The 18,476-nt window shown below is 38.8% G+C and overlaps 1 protein-coding gene across 1 annotated transcript in view; it reads left to right on the plus strand.

Moving 5' to 3' along the window:
* dnah6 (dynein, axonemal, heavy chain 6) overlaps positions 1 to 13,200 on the plus strand; it is a 52,416-nt gene extending 39,216 nt beyond the window's left edge. Inside the window, exons 62-81 of the mRNA XM_072383942.1 lie at positions 812 to 879; positions 1,084 to 1,264; positions 1,419 to 1,598; positions 1,712 to 1,945; positions 3,197 to 3,332; positions 3,535 to 3,698; positions 4,055 to 4,245; positions 4,475 to 4,635; positions 5,562 to 5,650; positions 6,926 to 7,072; positions 7,167 to 7,305; positions 9,124 to 9,243; positions 9,414 to 9,535; positions 9,641 to 9,770; positions 9,967 to 10,094; positions 10,323 to 10,508; positions 11,450 to 11,522; positions 11,790 to 11,941; positions 12,249 to 12,471; positions 12,938 to 13,200. Coding sequence (XP_072240043.1) covers positions 812 to 879; positions 1,084 to 1,264; positions 1,419 to 1,598; positions 1,712 to 1,945; positions 3,197 to 3,332; positions 3,535 to 3,698; positions 4,055 to 4,245; positions 4,475 to 4,635; positions 5,562 to 5,650; positions 6,926 to 7,072; positions 7,167 to 7,305; positions 9,124 to 9,243; positions 9,414 to 9,535; positions 9,641 to 9,770; positions 9,967 to 10,094; positions 10,323 to 10,508; positions 11,450 to 11,522; positions 11,790 to 11,941; positions 12,249 to 12,471; positions 12,938 to 13,041 — 2,928 coding nt within the window. The 3' untranslated portion in view covers positions 13,042 to 13,200. The remainder of the gene's footprint in view (positions 1 to 811; positions 880 to 1,083; positions 1,265 to 1,418; positions 1,599 to 1,711; positions 1,946 to 3,196; positions 3,333 to 3,534; positions 3,699 to 4,054; positions 4,246 to 4,474; positions 4,636 to 5,561; positions 5,651 to 6,925; positions 7,073 to 7,166; positions 7,306 to 9,123; positions 9,244 to 9,413; positions 9,536 to 9,640; positions 9,771 to 9,966; positions 10,095 to 10,322; positions 10,509 to 11,449; positions 11,523 to 11,789; positions 11,942 to 12,248; positions 12,472 to 12,937) is intronic.
* Positions 13,201 to 18,476: the final 5,276 nt, after the last annotated feature.

Here is an 18,476-nt window from a genome sequence, read left to right on the forward strand (position 1 = left end):
ATGGACTCCACTATATGGATCACTCGGAGCACTTTTAGTACGCAAGAAACATTCACCATTTATCTGACTTTTATACGTCCACCACATCCCACAGCTACACACATGGACCCTGTCACTCACAACAGATTGAGGAAAATACAATACATCAGATGAGGCCTCATTCTTTCTGATGCTCACATGTCCATTATCAGCATCTACAGTGGTGGACTCAAATCAGAGTAGTACCACGCACAACAAACTTCATGCACCATTTTGTTTTGATATATTTTGTACCCAGAATTAACTTTTTCAGCATTTTGGGCCACAGTAGTTCTTCTGTTGGACCAAAACCAGGGCCAGCCTTTGCTCTTAAGGTTCATCAGTGAGCTCTGGTCATAACACTGTCACTGGTTTTCCTTCTTTGATAGGTCTGCTGCAATTTGTGGAGATGCTATAATTCAGCTGTCTAGCCATTCAAATTTAACTCTTGTCAAAGGCGCTGAAATTGGTACATTTTCCCATTTCTTCTGCTTCTAACACATCGGTATCAAGGGCAGAATGTCTGCTTGCTGTCTATTATAACCTACTTACTCTGAGGTACCAGGTATCACCTGTCAGTGGTCATAATCGTCATATATATATATCTTGTGTAACGTGTGGATACTACAGCAAAAAGTGAATGACAATGAGTGAGCCTGCTTGGAATCTCGTAGCAGGAATATTAAACAATAGGACATCATTAACACTCTGGCGAATGTGTGTACGGGCCAAAATCTTGGGGCGTGTGAGCTTTGTCAAGACATGTTATTATGTGTTCATATCTGCCTTCTAGGTATGTATCAAAGTTACAATCATCAATTTCACGGTGACTAAGTCTGGCTTAGAGGACCAACTGCTTAGGTACACACATACACAAAACAGTAATCTCACATCATCCAGCTAATGTATTTTTTAAAATGATCTTTAATTTGTTAAAGCAGATACAATATTCATGCAGATTTATGTTTTCCTTTGTAATAATGTTTGCATTCTGCACTCTTTTGTTTTCCATCTTACTTACTTATTACTTTCATTTTCCCTGCAAAACATTACTCTCTTTTTAAGTGATGTGGTTCGTCTTGAGAGTCCACATCTTGAAGAACAGAGAAATGACCTAATTGTGCAAATCAACGCTGATCGTAACCAGCTTAAGGACATTGAAAATCGTATCCTTAAGCTTCTTTTCACCTCTGAGGGGAACATACTTGACAATGAGGAGTTAGTTCAGACTCTTCAGGAATCAAAGGTAGGAAACAGGCATTTCGATGAAATTTGACTGTGTTGGTGTATTTTACAGTATTCATTCCTCTTTTCCTGATGTTTTTTTAAAAAATTATTTTCCTCCTCCTTGCTGCTGTTCTTGTTTCTACATTTTCTTACTTTCTTCATTTCCTTTTCAGGTGACTTCAGAAGCCATAAAGCATCGTCTGGAGGACGCAGAGGCCACAGAACTGATGATCAACTCTGCCAGGGAGCGCTACAGACCTGTGGCCACTCGAGGCTCTGTCTTGTACTTTGTTGTTGCAAGTCTCTCTGAGATTGATCCCATGTATCAGTTCTCCCTCAAATACTTTAAACAGGTGAGACGGAATAACCAAGCTTAATTTATCCAAATTTTAAAGGAAAATATCCCAAGCAGCCAAAATCTGGACTTTTTCTATAATTTCTTTTTTTCCCCATCTTTTTGATTTAGCTCTTTGATTCTACCATTGAGACATCAGAGCGGAGCGACGTGTTAGAGGAACGCCTTGAAATCCTTCTGGACCAGATCTTGCTCAACTCCTACATCAATGTGTCACAGGGCCTTTTTGAGCAGCATAAACTAATCTACAGCTTTATGTTGTGCATAGAGATCATGAAACAACGTGGTGAGATCTCAAATGGAGAGTGGCAGTACTTCCTAAGAGGAGCTTCCTCTTTGGAAAAGGTGAGGTGAAAAATTTATTCTCAAAGTTTTTGAGATGTAAATCCGTTTAAATGGGTGAAATTTACACATTTGTTTATGGATTTTTTAAAATTCTTTACTATGCTATGATGCATCAGTATTGTTCATAAGAAGGCTTTTGCATGAGCTAAACTTTAGTTTGACTGTAAAGTCAACTGCTGCTTTGTATTTATCTACCATTGAAATCTACCATATCTGGTTGTGTATGGAGATTTAAACACTGAGGCCAGAACAACTCGCTAAGCTTTTTATTTATTGCATGCAGGAATACTTAACTGGATGCTCCATAACTGCTGCTAAGCAACTGCTGTTATATTTTCAGCTTTGAGATAAGCGAGTAATGTATTTTTACACAACCTCAGTTTGAGATTGAGTTGATAGAAAGAAGGAAAAAGTCCTATCTCCGTTTTAATTGGCTTATTGCTGCAGAAGCACTGACACTGATGGAAACAGAGAAGCAGTTTTGTTTTTCAGCGAAAGACGGAAAGAACATCCTGAACAAAGTTCTTTCTGCGGTTTAGTGGACAGGATAAATGTTTCTGTGAAAGATTAATGAGAAATCTGTTATTCAGCTCTCGATTCAGACAGCATGCATCATGCTCATACGCCTTTAGCAATTAATTATAAAAATCTCAGTGCCTCAAATCAAATACAGGTTCTCTTCTGGACACTCTCAGAGCAGGTTAGTTAGGCTCAGTTGATGTCAGAATAATCCAACTTGCTTATTTTACTTTCCAAAGGTCTCCTTTGAATTACTTCTCTTCCCAACCCTGATGGAGCAGAAGCATAAGGGGAAAGTTAGCAAAGAGACATGAATAAAACAACCTTTGAGATTTAGCTTTTGTTTTATTGATGAGTTCAGGTGGTTTTTAAGACCACAACTGAGATCAGTCAGTGACACCTGGGGTATATTTCTGGTGTCCACCCATGATTTTGCTCTCATTAATATGGCATTACTGTGGCTGGGGCTACTGCCAATCCTGTCCTTTCCTCCTTTCTTCTCCATCACATCTTTAACATCTATTGTATTTTGCCTCACAGCCTCTGAGCATCTATCATCTTCTCTTCTGTAGCTTGTTCTGTCCACTTCTTAGATTAGTCATAATTACATCATTTCTTTCTACCTGCCAAAGATGTTTTACATCTACTCACACACTTTTATTGACAGTCTAATTCTTCTTCACCGTCTGTCTGCTCAAGGCCTGCCACTGTCTTTTTATCAATATCTCCCAGGACTATGCAGCTCGGCCAGATGTGCCATGGCTAAGTGATTTTTATTGGCAGAGATGCTGTGAGCTGGAAGACACACTGCCCTGCTTCAAGGACATCTCCAAAGAAATCATCAGAACTCACATCCATATCAATCTAGGTAACTCAGTTCCCATATATTTCTGGTTGATTCAGCAAGGATCACGATATTTAGTTCATTAAGTTTCCTCTGAAAATAAAAACTTAAATGTTTGACCTATGTAAGTCACCACATTTAGTGTCTCAATCACATAACATTAATTAAAATTCTTATCAAGTTTATGTCAAACTGTGCAGCATAAAATGAGTCCTCTTTCTTTCAGGATGTTTTCAAGCATCAATTAATCCTGAGATCTGGGAAAACTATGTGTCAGAGTTGCCTCCCTGTGAGTCCAAACAGGAGAAACAGCAGATAAAAGGTTGCTGGAATGAGAGGTTGGGAGCCTTCCAAAAGCTAATTCTTATCAAAAGCTTCATGGAAGAGAAGGTGAGCCTGGATCAAGTCTGTGAATAGAGAGATAAAAAGATATTTATCAAGGTTTCTAAGATCAGGGAGGAAATATGAAATAAGCAAAGCTGATGTGTATCTTACATTATTTAACTTTCAATATATCTGAGTAATTACTCTATTTTAAAACTAAGCTGCCTTACAAGCTTCCCTACAGCTTTCAGCACAACCCACTGAAGCAGGACTAATATTTCTAATGTCTAATTCTTTCCCCACTTTGCCTGAGATTGATTGTCTTGATGCTAAAAATTAGAATTTTTCTTAGTTACACTCAAACAAACCTACAGCCGGTTTCCTCTATTATTCTATCATTACTCATTTGCTTTCTTTTTAAGGTGGTGTTTGCAGCAACTGAGTTTGTGATCGTCTCCCTGGGAAAGCAGTTTGTGGAAAACCCTCCAGTTGACCTCTCAAACCTCTACAACGACATTTCCCCCACCACCCCGCTTGTCTTCATCCTCAGCACAGGATCCGACCCCATGGGGGCCTTCCAGCGTTTTGCTAATGAGAGAGGATGGCTTGACAGGTAAAAAATAATAAAGAAATAAATGGAAAGTATTGCTGAAATTAAACCTGGGAAATTGTTTTTGCAGCACAAGGAGCCAGAAGTTTATTTATAGTCTTACAATAACTTTACAAAAGTATATTGTTTGAGACACTAGAAGCTTAAAAGAGGATTTTTTTAAATGGTAATCTGTGTAAACGAGTGTCGACAGGTGATCCCAGTGATATTTCAATTTCTCTTTGTTTCTCAGAGTGGAGTCCATCTCACTGGGTCAAGGCCAGGGGCCTCTGGCAGAGAAGATGATACAAGTAGCGATGAAAACCGGCAACTGGGTCTTTCTCCAGAACTGCCATCTGGCTGTGTCCTGGATGTTGGCCATGGAGGAGCTCATCAAGACCTTCAGTGACCCTGGTACTACCACTAACATGTACATCTCAGTCCATCTCATGCATGTCTTCACTTAAAGTATGTAGTATGTCAACCGAACTTTGCTGAACCTTGTTTTCCTCATTTTCATGTGCATAATCACTGAGATGTTGTGTTTGGTTGTTAGCTCTGATAGAAAGTAAGTGACACTGTCCCCAAATGTGTTCAGCCCTGACACAGAAGCTGCTGCTGCTCCTCTTTTAAATGCTGCTCACGCCAAGTTCCTGTGATCACATAGGGTCACAAGATTTTGCATTGTAGTAAATGCAAAATGACTTGTGGATCTCCAAATTCAAAGCTATGAAGGATAATACAGGATAATGAAGTTAAAGGCTGACACATGCCTGTGGGCACGTTCCACTAGTGTCACTTAAAGGTGTGTAGGATTTAGTGACATGCAGTAGCATAGATTGTAATGGCAACTCACTGAATATGCCCTCCATTTATTCCCAAACTATAGTGGCTTAAAAATAAATCGATTAATAAAAATATAAAGGAATCCTCTTGAGCCAGTGTATGTTTTGTCCCTTCTTGGCTACCGTCTCAGTTTAGCATGGCAAAAAGTTGAGGAGAGCTACCAGCACATCTTTTTTCTAATCTAATGTAATGAAAACACAAAGATTCTTATTTTCACGTTTCTACACTAATGGATACACACAGTATTTGGGCTCATTATGTTTAAATACGCCATCTGGTTTTAGTTCCATATTTGACAGGAGGACAACTCTTTTCAGCCTCTTTAATACCTGCCTGATATGTGTGTTGTATAAAACAGAATGAGTGATGAGATACATTTAGGTAAGTTGGTAACTTGGGACTTTTCTGTAACCAGCACAGCTTTAATGTGTGGTCCAGTGTATATTTAAAAAAAAAAAAAGATACTCAATGCACTCTTTTGTGTTTCTGTGCAGACACATCAATCCATAAGAACTTCCGTTTGTTCCTCAGTTCCAAGCCAACGAAGGTTTTTCCTGTCACGGTACTCCAGAACTCTGTCAAGGTACTCACTCACAGAAATTTCGGTTCACTTGAAGATTATCTGTCAAAGTGGGCACTGCAGGACTAATGTTTCCTGTATGGACACATGTTTCTGTGTTCACTTGGGTTTAAAATAATCTGCTTTCTCTGCACTGGGCAGGACGGTCTACCTTTGCAAGCATGTGGCTTCTTAATTTTTTTCCTGAGGAATATTCATAACCAGAATTCTGAAAAAAGAGCAAAAATACTTTCTAAATGATTTTCTGAGCATAACCTCTCAGACCTGAAAACGCTGTACATACTTAATTTGTTGAAAATTGTCTTTAGAATATTCAGTTCTGTGGAGCTCTGCTGTGACAGTTTTAGGAAAGCTGATGGTCAAATGATTGTAGTTTGGTCTGTTCGGATAAGTCAAACTGGTAACTCGATTCATGTACAATGCATGAATTTTTTTTTTGCGTTGCTTTAATTTTGTGCATTTCTGACACTTTACATGCTTTTACATAAGTTTGTAATTGTAAAGCGATTTTTAGTCTAGGAGCTTTATCATAGCACAGTGTCTTTAATGGTTGCTGGTGTTACGAAGGATATCTTGGAAGCAAGACAAAACTAACTTCCAGCTTTAGCATGAAAGTTCTCTTTATACTTTTTGTAAAATTCAACCTGAACAGCTTTATAAACAAACTATTGCAATTATATACAGGATTAGTTTTTCAGTAAAAGCAGGTTCACTCTGACATGAATCCATCTCAACATTTGGTCTATATTGTTAACAGATAAATACAGGCTGTGAACCAAATACTGTGAACAATCCAGTCTTGCTTTATTTACCCATCTACCTAGTTGAACATTTTCTGAAAGGAGCTAAATTGCCCCCAAACAAATACAATTTGAATATGTTACTTGTGATATCATAAATCAAATGTAAGTGAACTGCTTTGACAGTCCTTTATATATTAAATATCCATTATATTAAAAGTAAAAATTACATTGCATCAATCTGAGGGAAGTAAGGCTCACCAGTGTGTGAATACAAATGATTTAGAGTATCATATACTTCTGTATGGGCAACTTTAAGATCATTTTGTGACAATAATATGAAAATAATGAATTGATATCAGAACTCATACTGGTTTCTATGAGGATAGGTCACATTAGTCACTGCATTGTAATGAGGATTACACAACAAGGAGGAATTGGCCTGACCTCAAACAGTGCTCCTCAGTTTGAGCAGAGTTTACTGTGGTCTTCTCAGTTGTAACCACTGAGCCTTAGGTCTCTGTTTTATCCTCACCAGGTGACTAATGAGCCTCCTAAAGGCCTACGAGCCAACATGCGCCGAGCATTCACAGAGATCACCAGCAGTTTCTTTGAAGATCACAACTTGGGACGGCAGTGGAGGAAAATGGTCTTTGGAATCTGCTTTTTCCATGCAATTATCCAGGTAAGACTTATTATCTGTCAGTTCCTCATGCTTTGCAAGTGTTTGCACTGTTATCTGCGTACGTCTATATGTAACTTGTGTTTTTGTATCTTAGGAACGAAAGAAGTTTGGTCCACTGGGCTGGAACATCCGCTATGAGTTCAATGACAGTGACAGGGAATGTGCTCTGCTCAACCTCAACCTCTACTGCAAAGATGGCACCATACCTTGGGATGCTCTGATCTACATCACTGGTAGGTGTGAATTAACTTCTTATTAGGGTATAAGGAATCAAATGGGTTTGACATTTCAGAGGCTGCGCATCCTTATCCATTTTTACACAGTAATTTTCCAAGGGCAGAGTATTTTATTTACTGAGAGTTGTATGAAAACTTCTCCTGTTATACGATGTATATCATCCGCTTCAGTATCTGTGCAGTAAAGTCTCCCTCTGTATGACTGTATGATGTGATTTATCTTGTATCATGTGATAAATGTCTGAGCTGTATCTGAGCTGCACAAATTTGAAAGTCCGACCTGAGCTAATGCATATGGGACATGTGTGAATTATGAATTAAATAAGTTGCACTGGTCATACTTTCCATATCTAACACTGATTTTAGTTTTTCTTTGAAAATGCAGTATTTATTCTCGCTGAATGTTCATTTAAACTATCAGGTTAACCATGCAGGATAATTCATTTAAGGTTGTAAACTGATTCTGTCGATCACAATGTTTGCTGACGTGTCAGCTGTGGTGCCAGATATTACACCAAATATTTGCTTCTTTCATAGAACAGGACAATTCTGCAATATGATTTGATCCTTTTCTGCAGCTGTGATCGAGTGTTTGCTCAGTTCTCATTCAGGGAATTTTATTTACTGTTTAGAGGAATAAAAGTAACTTATTTTCAGGTTTTTTTAAGATGAAATATTTCACGTTTAAGTCTGGTAGTTATTATAAACACGAGAGAGCAGTCTTTGTTTAACAGTGCTCCTGCAGCATTTCTGAAGTTCATTTGTTTCCCTAATCTGGTTTCCAGTCACACCTTTGTATAATTATATTCTGCCTGCAGTCTTTGGGGTGCCCACCACATCAGATTGATGTCTCTCATTGTTGTTATCACACAACTGTGTTATGAGTTTAATTCTTAATTCTAACAGTCATTGAACCAGAGCTACACATTATTTAAGGGGAAGAATTTGGGCTCAAACCAAGCATGATATTTTCTCTCTTCTTATTGAATGAAACGCTTTTGCTAGCTTAAAGTGCCTGCAGCTTATTAAAGGCTTTCAGCTAAGACTTCCCTTACTATTCACTCCTTCTCCTACTGTCTTACATAACTGTGTGTCAGTCCAGAAGAAATTGATTTAAAGTTTCAGAGATAGAATGTAAATGTTCTCTTATAACATCTCGACTTTAACCCTGAGATTTTCCATGTTTTAGTTTTCTGTCATGGTAGTGTTACATCACTATAGGCTGCACGGAGCCTTTCCCAACTAGTTTATCAGCATTTCAATTCCAGTTGTAGAAATGTTTTGCCTCTTCAAGCTTATTTTTAACAGCCCTTTCCAATCAGAATGCAGATGATAGTTTCCTCAGCCTTGTACTCGTAGGTATTAAAGGTCATCAAGACAGGTGACAAGATGCAGCATGAATGCACCACACTGTGAGGAATGCAAAAGATGGAGGAGGGTAAGATTACACTTGGCAGTCTCAGGGAAGAAGCCACCACATGTACATACTGTACTTCAGCTCTAAGATGAATATCTTCATTGCCAATAGTAAATGTCACTAAATGTCAAAAATGTCTCCTGCTGATATTGTTTGTTTGATCATTTTGAAAATGTCTGAAGTACTTGATTTTTTTCTTTTTTCACTCATAATGTTTGATGTTTGCTTGAGACTATTAATCATGTTTGTTCTCAGTGGAATTCTGAATTAATCTGAGTGTGGCATAACCGGTTTGAACTCGGTCAAAGACTACAGCGGGGATGGTCATTAAAACAATCACCTCCCCATCATTAACTCAGCAGCACTGGTCCACATTATGTGATCTTTGTACTTCACAGGTGAGATCACATATGGAGGCAGAGTGACGGATGCCTGGGACCAACGCTGCCTCAGGACAATCCTCAGAAGCTTTTTCTCTCCTAAAACTCTGCAGCCAGGCCACACCTTCTGTTCCTCGGGTACTGTTAATGTTTTTATTCTTTTTTCCTTCCTACACCACATTTACAGAGCATGGAGAAAATAACAAGCACACTTTCCAGAAAAATACCATTCAATTCAGCAATGTGTGTGTGTTTGCAAAATGTTCCTTATTTTCTTTGGTTTAATAGTTTCCCTCTCTGTGTGCAAGGTATTTACTATGCTCCAGACACAGATGAGCTAGAGCAATATAAGAAATACATTGAAGGACTTCCGATCATAGATGATCCTGAGGTCTTTGGCATGCATGAGAATGCCAACCTAGCTTTCCAGGTGAGCTTCAGTTTTACCGGTTCTTCTGTCTGGCAGCATGTTTCAGTTACACTGTTAAATGCACAGTACAGATGCAAACTAGGATTTTTGCATTTTCCTCCGCAGCGTCAAGAAACCACTACCCTGATCAACACCATACTGGATGTTAATCCATGTACTTCAGCGTGTCACGGAACTAAAAGCAATGATGACATGGTCTGCGAGCTTGCAGAATCTATACTTGCCAAGCTACCTGGTACATATATGCCTATAAAGACAGCTTCCCTGCACCCACACACATACATATTAATCCTCATCAAGTATTTGTATCATCATACAAACTCAATATCAAAACTACATGTATACATGTCCATCAAATCTTTCTTACTATCCGTCTTACTATCCATCTTACTATCCGCTGATTGTCCACCTTTGTGCCTGTCTGTGAACAGAGTGTCTGAACATGGAGGCAGCAGTGGAAAAACTGTTTGCAACTGACAAAAATGGGCGCCTGAACTCCCTCACAACTGTTTTGGGCCAGGAGACTGATCTATTCAACAACCTACTGAAAGTTTTAAGGGTGACAAACACTGGATGCATGAACACATACAATTCCATGTTACAGGTTGTTTTATGGCTGTTTCACAACTTGTGTCACAGTTTATTGTCTTGATCTTAAGAAATGCAGGCTAAATGAGTAACAGTCAATCAAACACAAAAGCAGTTTTTTGTAGATATGCAACAGAATCATCAGCATAGTGGGAGATTTTTTTATGTGTTTTTTATTTATTTTTTTTCCTGCCACCAGATGTCTCTTACCACACTGCTGAAGGCAATCGCGGGTCTTGTTGTAATGTCAGAGGAAATGGACCAAATCTACACCAGCTTTTTGAACAACCAAGTTCCTACTCACTGGGCTAACTCTGCCTACCCTTCCCTCAAACCTCTGGCTTCCTGGGTCAGAGACCTGGTTCTCAGACTCTCCTTCATCCAGGTTTGGACGCAAAAATCTACACGCAAGCAACTTTGCATGTTTAGTTCCTGTGGATTATGTACTATTTAACCTTGAATTTTAGTAAAAGGCTTAGAGTACATGTAGTTTTTATCTTCTAAGTGCTTTTTTTAGTCTTTTTTGCAGTCGTTCCCCATGAGTACAGAGTATATGTGGGATAAAAGAAAACCTTTGGAGTGCTTTTTTGATTAGATCCTGACACAAGTGTTCTCTGTGTCTAGCTGATACTTTTCTGCCAGAGACTAATGTTATGTGGACCCTTGCTCTTAGTTTTTATTTTATTTGACTTAAGAGAGTTAACTGAAAGCAAATTGAATGAATTAGAGATGAGTGAGAAATATGAAGTATGATTCATTTCCTTCTTTTGGCTCAAACTTTCTTAGCATCGCTGACTCGCAGACATTGATATCTCACTTTGCTTTCTCTTTTTTGTGTGCATCTGCATACATGTATTTTTCAATATTGTATTTGTGTTTTATCTCATTAAGTTGAAAAACAATAATAACACATGCCCGTTCTGCATTCATCCCTGAGGCACAGAGCATCTCTCCTGTCTCTTCCCCTCTGTCTCCCTCTACGCCCTCTTTCAGCATTTGGTTCATTTCCCTGACTTAAGCCGTTCTTCCATAAGACTGGTCTGAACATGTGTAAAGCACAATCCTTAAAATCTAGTCTCACACACAAATGGAGAGTCGCATTAGTTCATAAAGTTATGTGTAGCCGCTGTGTTGGAATGAATGTTTGATTCCTCAGAGGAGAAAATGCAGCTCACTCTGCCAGTACAAGTTTACTCTCTGAGTTACCTTTGGGTCATATAAGGAATGAGAGGCCTGTAATGCAACATATCGTACTGAAGACAACACACTGAAAAAAATAAACTCATTTTGATTACCCTCTTTCTTCCCTTTGTCGTCTCATCCAAGGCCTGGATCACACGTGGTCAGCCCCAATCTTTTTGGATCTCAGGATTCTTCTTCCCTCAAGGCTTTCTTACTGGTAACTTCATGCATCAGTCTCTATGAACCCTGAAAAAAAGTGTTTCAGAAATATTTGGGTTTAATCCAATACTTCAACTCACTGATATGTTCCTTTGAAACAACAACCAATGCAACAAAACTGGATAAACCTGCCATGGTATTAATCCACCGTTTGATCCATTTTGAGTGACTTCACTCCTGCTGTCCATACAGGAGTCAAGCATTTTTCAGATGAAAAATAACTGTGAGTTTTCTTTAACACTCTCCTTTGATTTCTGGCCCATAGGAGTGCTCCAGAATCATGCCCGGCATTACGATTTACCGATTGATGAGCTCAACTTTTGCTTCAACATTGTGCCAGCGTACAGGGATGAGGTAGCAGTGTGTGAGGCTTTACGAAGTCTGCCCATCAGTGCAAAACTGGACATGGATAACAAGGTATTGAGAAAGTGCAGGGACTGGTTCCCCTCAATAAGACTCTAAAGCTAGATTTCAATTGCAGAAAGGTCCTTAATCTACCAAAACAGCTCTGACCGGTACCTGGTACTGAGGGTCTCAGGGTGGATCTCTCAGTGTTTATATTAATTCATGTGATTGCAACTGATTACTAAGGAGAAGTACCAAATAATTTGGATAATGGATAAAAATATGCATGTATGAGGTTTTGGGCTTCTTTGTGGATGTGTGTAGATTCATGGGATTTTTTTAATCTCACTTTCCTTCATCTTCTTTGGGGAAACTACAGTTACCGAATCCAGAGGATGGCGTGCTCGTACACGGCATGTTCATGGACGCCTGCCACTGGGATGATGTCAACATGGTGATTGATGATGCGTTGCCAAGAGTGTTGAACTCCATGCTGCCAGTGGTACACTTTGAGCCACAGCAGAACTATGTGCCTGATCCTGACCTCTACCATGCTCCCCTGTACAAGACCTCTGCCAGAGCGGGGACTCTGTCCACCACTGGTACAAACTGGATCCATGTTTTCAAACATATGGAGGGATTCACACTAATATGAGTCACTGATGCTTCTTGGTGGTTGTGACTGACATTTGGAAATGTAGCAAGAGTCAGTCACACAATTTATTTGGATGACATTTGAACTTACACTTGCAAAGTTGAACCTTTCTAAATTTTTCACAACAAATGCAGCCAAAAAGATTATGAGAAAGGACCCAAAAATTTGTTCTTTAATACATTATGACCCCCTAACCCTCATTCAAATTGTATTAGAAAGGTGACCAGAGAAGCTTGAAACACATGTGAATGATGTGAAAGGCTTCATACTTTCTGTACCACATATGCAGATGGATACATTTTTTGGGTTATTACTGTGTTGAGAATTGAGAATAGGGAGCTTTTTCTAACTATGAAACAATGTAAACTAAGACAGATTTTTCTTCCTCTCCTTTTATTTTTCTCTCCTTACAGGTCATTCATCTAATTTCGTTGTGACAGTAATGCTTCCCTCCAAGCAACCCAGCGACTATTGGATATCAAAAGCATCTGCGCTCCTGTGCCAGCTGGATGATTAAGTCTTTCAATTCGAGGTTATAGCAGAATTTTAAATGTGACTTTATCATAACAAGCTCTGCACAACCTGGAATTAACTTTATATCTTAGAGTTATTCATAAAGATTGAAGACACAATTTACACTAAAAGAGCACTTCTTACTTATGTAGTGTAATAAACATTTCAGACTGAGCTATCAGCTTTCTTCTTATGTTTGTGTATTTCCATCCATTTTCTGTACTGGTTTAATCAAGTTTAGGGTCACGGGGGGCCCGGAGCCTATCCTGTCATTGTGTGAGAGTCTGGGTACACCCTGCACAGGTCGTCAATCCTTCACAGGGCCACATAGAGACACACAACCACACATGCTCACTCTCACTCCTAGGGACAATTTTAGAGACTCAAATTAACCTAACATGCATGTTTTTGGACGGTGGGAGGAAGCCGAAGTACCCGGCGAGAACCCATGCATACACGGGGAGAACATGGAAACTCCACACAGAAAGGCCCCAGCCGGGATTCGAGCTCTTACTGTGAGGCAACGGAGCTAACCACCACACCACCTTCAGCCCACACTTATGTGTATTTGAGTGCATTGATTGCGGTTTTATGCAGCAACACAAGGTCTTAGCATCTCACCATGATGAGCACAATATGTCCAGAACTTTGAGCATAAGACATTCCATCTGCACGGTGTAAACACTGTAATAGAATTGCCATTCATACTATGCAGTAAGTCACTGAATGTGTGTACTTACTGATTTTTACAGGACACACATGGCCTCAGGAAAACTGCTAGGATGGATGATGATTCACTAGATGAATGAACAGTGAAGGGCAGAGAAGCACATACAATAGAAGTTAATGATAAACAAATGAAAAGAATTCATGAGATAGCTACAAGGCATGTGATGGGGCAGGAGAAAAAGTGACGATTATTAAATGATGAAACGTTTCAGTCACAGCCCCCACACACATCAGCAGCCTGTTTGTGTCACTTAGGGCAGGAAGTTTGAAAACATAAAATATGGTTCCCACAACACATTAAGTACACCCACTGCAGTGCTGTGGCAGGATGCAGACACTCCATCACTGACTGTTTTACACCTTACTGCTCTGAAAACCACAAGCAGGGCATATTTAAACATCAACCAAGGGAGGAGGAGCTCTAAGCATCAGAAAAGAAAAGCCAGTGCACTGTTGCCAAAGTAATAAAGCTGTAAAGAATTTGTATAAAGCTTGTTTTGTATTTATGTCAATATGGTTTAGGTCAAGTATGTTCTATATGCAATTTTTTTTCTTTTTATTGCTTAATCCAGAGGAAAAGTGAATAATTAGGTCATAGCAACTTGATTTCCTATTTCCCATCTCATTTTACCAGCCCTAGTTTGTCCTCATCTGTTTTTTTTTAATTCATTGTCACTTTTTTTCCATCATTTACTATCTATTTCTACTCAGGTTTGGCAGCTGTGGCAGAAGCAGATGCAGTATGTCATGCAATTGCTTCCCTAAAGCTGTATGATGACTTTCTTTTAAGTTGATTTCATTAAGACTCATCTGATCAAGGGTAATACCTTTTCAGTTTCAAATAGATTTAATGGCAGATAATGAAAGCTTGGATTCTGAGAATCCCATTCATTTAATTTATTTTTTAACGTTTAATTTCCTGCAAAAAATCCTTCACACACGCAGGATTTCTTTTACTTTTGAATCATAAATCACAACATCCACTGACCCCCTAACCTCCATTTTAACTTCATTTTAACAATCAATCCTTTTTTGAGCTAGGATTATACCCTATGAATAACTGACTGTACTGTACAGCTCTGTTTTTCAGGCGAGAAGTTGTAATGGACAGGGCAGAAATGGATTTAAGGAGTAAATGAGATTACATGCCCCAGTCACTCTGAAACCTGATTAACAATGTTTAACCCACACACACACACATACCCACACTTTCATCCCAGTGGATTCAGTCAGAGGGAAGAGGGCATGGTTGATGTCTGAAACAGATGGGTCCAAAGAAAAAACAAGGTTGTTTTTTTTTAATCTTTTCTTTTTTTCAGGGGAAAGAAAAAGAGGACTGGGGAGACGACAAAAGGCTGAGACATAAAGCGCACACACAATTACAACAGCTGCAGAAACACCTACCAGGCCATCTCTGACATTGAATTGACATGGTTTGTAATAATGAAAAGTACAGACTGACAGTGGGTCAGCTTTGCACTCTCTGTGAATGAAGCATAACTTGCTTTTGCTGTCAACAGCCATTTGAGCTAAACGGAGGATATATTGTGTTTACATTTATCAGGTTTAATCTGTCTTGTTCACAGAGGTAATTAAACTGAATGTTCCCAGATACGTTTACCCTAAGGTTTACTCCTCAGGTTCCCGTTCCTATACCCGAGGAAGCCCTGCTGGGCTCATCTAAGCCGAGTCGTGTGCCCGTCCCAAGTCTTTTTGCTTCTTAGTTTCTTTTTTTTTTCAAGTAATATTTTGTACTTTTGTTTTATTCTGGTCATTGTTCTTCAGTCTCCTTGTTTTCTGTTTTATTTCATAGAGTTTTGCCTCAGTCTCTGGAAGAGCAGTCACCAGTGACTCACTCTCAAAACTACCTTCACCTATTCGGTCTTGGTCCACGCCGCCTGTGTCCCAGCCCCGCTCCACGCCACCTCTATTTGTTCCAATCATTTACACAGACTCTTTCTAAAGGTACCACCATCCTCCTCACTACCTAAACTAAATGTTTCTTCATAAAATTTCCAGTGTTTTTCCTGGAAATGTCTCCAGGAAACAGTCTGGTACTGTGAAGAACTCTGTTTTTGGGGAAGGTGGACTGCTTGAAAATGTAAACACACCAGACAGGTCCCTTTCCTCCTTCTCTGCTGTGCTTAAACTCTGCCTCTAAATTTGCTTCCTGCAGAGGCTTTAGTGTCTTATTTTCTGGGTAAATTGACAGTTTCAGAAAATGGGATGAGATTATTTAAGATACGAGTTCAGTATGTAGGATTAAAGAGTGTAGGATAAAAGGATGTAGAATTATGAAATAAATACCCATGAACTAACCATTTTCCATTTTCAGACACTGTTTGACTCATATGTGCAGAGCTATTGTGGTAACATGAAGGAGTTACTACAAATTCTTGCATATACAATGTGAAATAATGTATTTTATGTTACACACAAACACTTGAACAAGCATTATATGTTGAAAATTGGGCTTTAGAGGTGCTGCCACTGTAGGCATACTTTGTCTTTAATTAGAGACTTGCTACTGTATTTCCCCTTGTTTGCAGTATTTAATGTGTTCCATGTCAAATGGCTGCTGGCTCTTGGTACTTATTCACTGCACGGACATGAAAGTGGTGTCACTCTTTACATTAAACTCTCTGCAGGTTGAATATATGTCAGCCAAGAAGACAAAACGTTTTCAGAAAAGTTTGTTTAAAAAAATCTAACTCTTCCAATCATCCATTCTTTTCAAATCTAAAAAAAATGATATTGTTTTATTATGTTATTATTATGTGGATTATGTAAACAACACTCATGCAGTCACTTGCAATGATGAGCCATGATCATTCAATGGCAGGTTGTCATTGTTCCTACGGTCTTGTCAAAGTGACAAAAGCAACCCAGTAATTATCCAGTCTCTTCCTGGTGGAAGCTGAACTGGTTGACAACTTTAACAGTCGCACTATAAGTGAAGAATATTATTTATCGAGCATGTCAGTCACTCAACTGCTAACAATTATTACATTTCTCCTTTATTTTTCTTAAAATAGTCATGTACAGTCAGTTTTTATGTACACAACTGAGCAGAGAGGCACAGACCACAAAAAAGACACTCAATTTGACAAAAATACAACACTGTGATTTAAAAAAACTCAAGATGGCCACATCCTCATTTTAGGTATGATTTTTGTCATCAGTCATCAGAATTTCATCTTTGCAATCATGCATTTTGAGCCAGTTGTATCGTTTCAACTTCAATCGAGTGACCTATGATAACAGTTTAAAACCTTGAATTTTCTCCATTCACATTTTCAGTTCAGTCTTAACATCCTTTACAAACACCTTTTGAAGTCTTTCAGTTTCATTGATGCAACTTGTATGAAAAGATATACATGTATGAAAAGTATATTTAGTGTTTGCTGAATTTACATCAACATAGGTGAGCAACAGGAGAAACAGGTCATCTGACAAAGAAATCTACATAATTGACTGTCCTAAGTTGTCTGCACATCTACATAAAAGGCTTGACTTTCCTCAGTATCTACTTGTCCATGTTCATGTTTGTAGTCTCCACAAAGATTCCATCATAAAAGTTTTGTATAATTCCTTTGTCTGTTGTGGGTGATACAGCAACTTAAACTCCTCCTAACTCCACTGTAACTCCACTTGAACTTTGGCTCATATGTACTCTTTCGTTGCTGCTTGATTTTCTCTTTTACCCCCTGCAACTTGGCCAAAAAAACCAAAACAAAGTGTAATAATCAAACTAAGCAAAGCTAAAGAAACAGTTTAACTTTGAAGAAAAGTCTGATTTTTTTTTTTTCTTTCTCACCTGAAAGTTATACAAGAAAATGAATAACACTCATACAGTTTCTGCATGTTGAAGCTACAGTTAGCAGCCAGTTAACTTAGCATACAAATTGGAAATGGGTGTGAACAGTTAACCTCTTTGTGCCTGTAGCAAAATGGCAGTGGTAGATGGAATCTCTGCTGGTTGCTTATGGCTAAAAGGCCTGCTGACTATATCTTAACGTTTACCACGAAGATATGGAAGTGGTATATCTTACTCTCCAGAGTGTCTATTTCTTTAGCATTACAACAGCAGTGTCTCCATTTTATTTTCATGACATCTTAGTAAGAAAATTAAAACAGATGTTAACATCAAATCCCTGGTTACACATAGTAATTGAGTAAAGATTATTGAATGCTGCTTAAATCAGACTAGCTTCACCATTCCCTGTGTATCTAATATTAGCAGATATGAGGAAATGATTTACAGAGTTGAGATGGCTTGGAAGGGAGTGGGCGGGTTGCAACTCTTTGTCTGATATAAAATTCAAACCATTAAAGTTAATCAATGAGTATTGCTGCAGTGGTCACACGCTGGTTATGTTGTTTTCATTCCTCCTTAGTTTCTCTTTCAACTCCACTCATGGCCAGTGCTCAGTCTGAGATTTCTGAGGGTTCACATTTGTGTGTAAAAGGTCAAATTCACTTGTGTCGTATACCACCGGTTTTAAGAGACTATGCTTGGGTCGTGACAAGAGACATGGTTGAACACAATATGTTACGTAAGGTCACCCAATAATCCTTGTTATATGTTGGTGCCAGAGATTAGAGAGAACGGTTTGTCATTTGCTGAGTATTAGAGAGTAAAAAAAACACAAAATATTGTGCACCACAAAAGATTAGGGCCAAACGAATTTCAACTGGGATGACGTGTTT

The sequence above is a fragment of the Leuresthes tenuis genome, unplaced genomic scaffold (genome assembly GCF_036924035.1).
Source record: "Leuresthes tenuis unplaced genomic scaffold, fLeuTen1.0.hap1 SCAF_4, whole genome shotgun sequence".
NCBI classification, from domain to species: domain Eukaryota; kingdom Metazoa; phylum Chordata; class Actinopteri; order Atheriniformes; family Atherinopsidae; genus Leuresthes; species Leuresthes tenuis.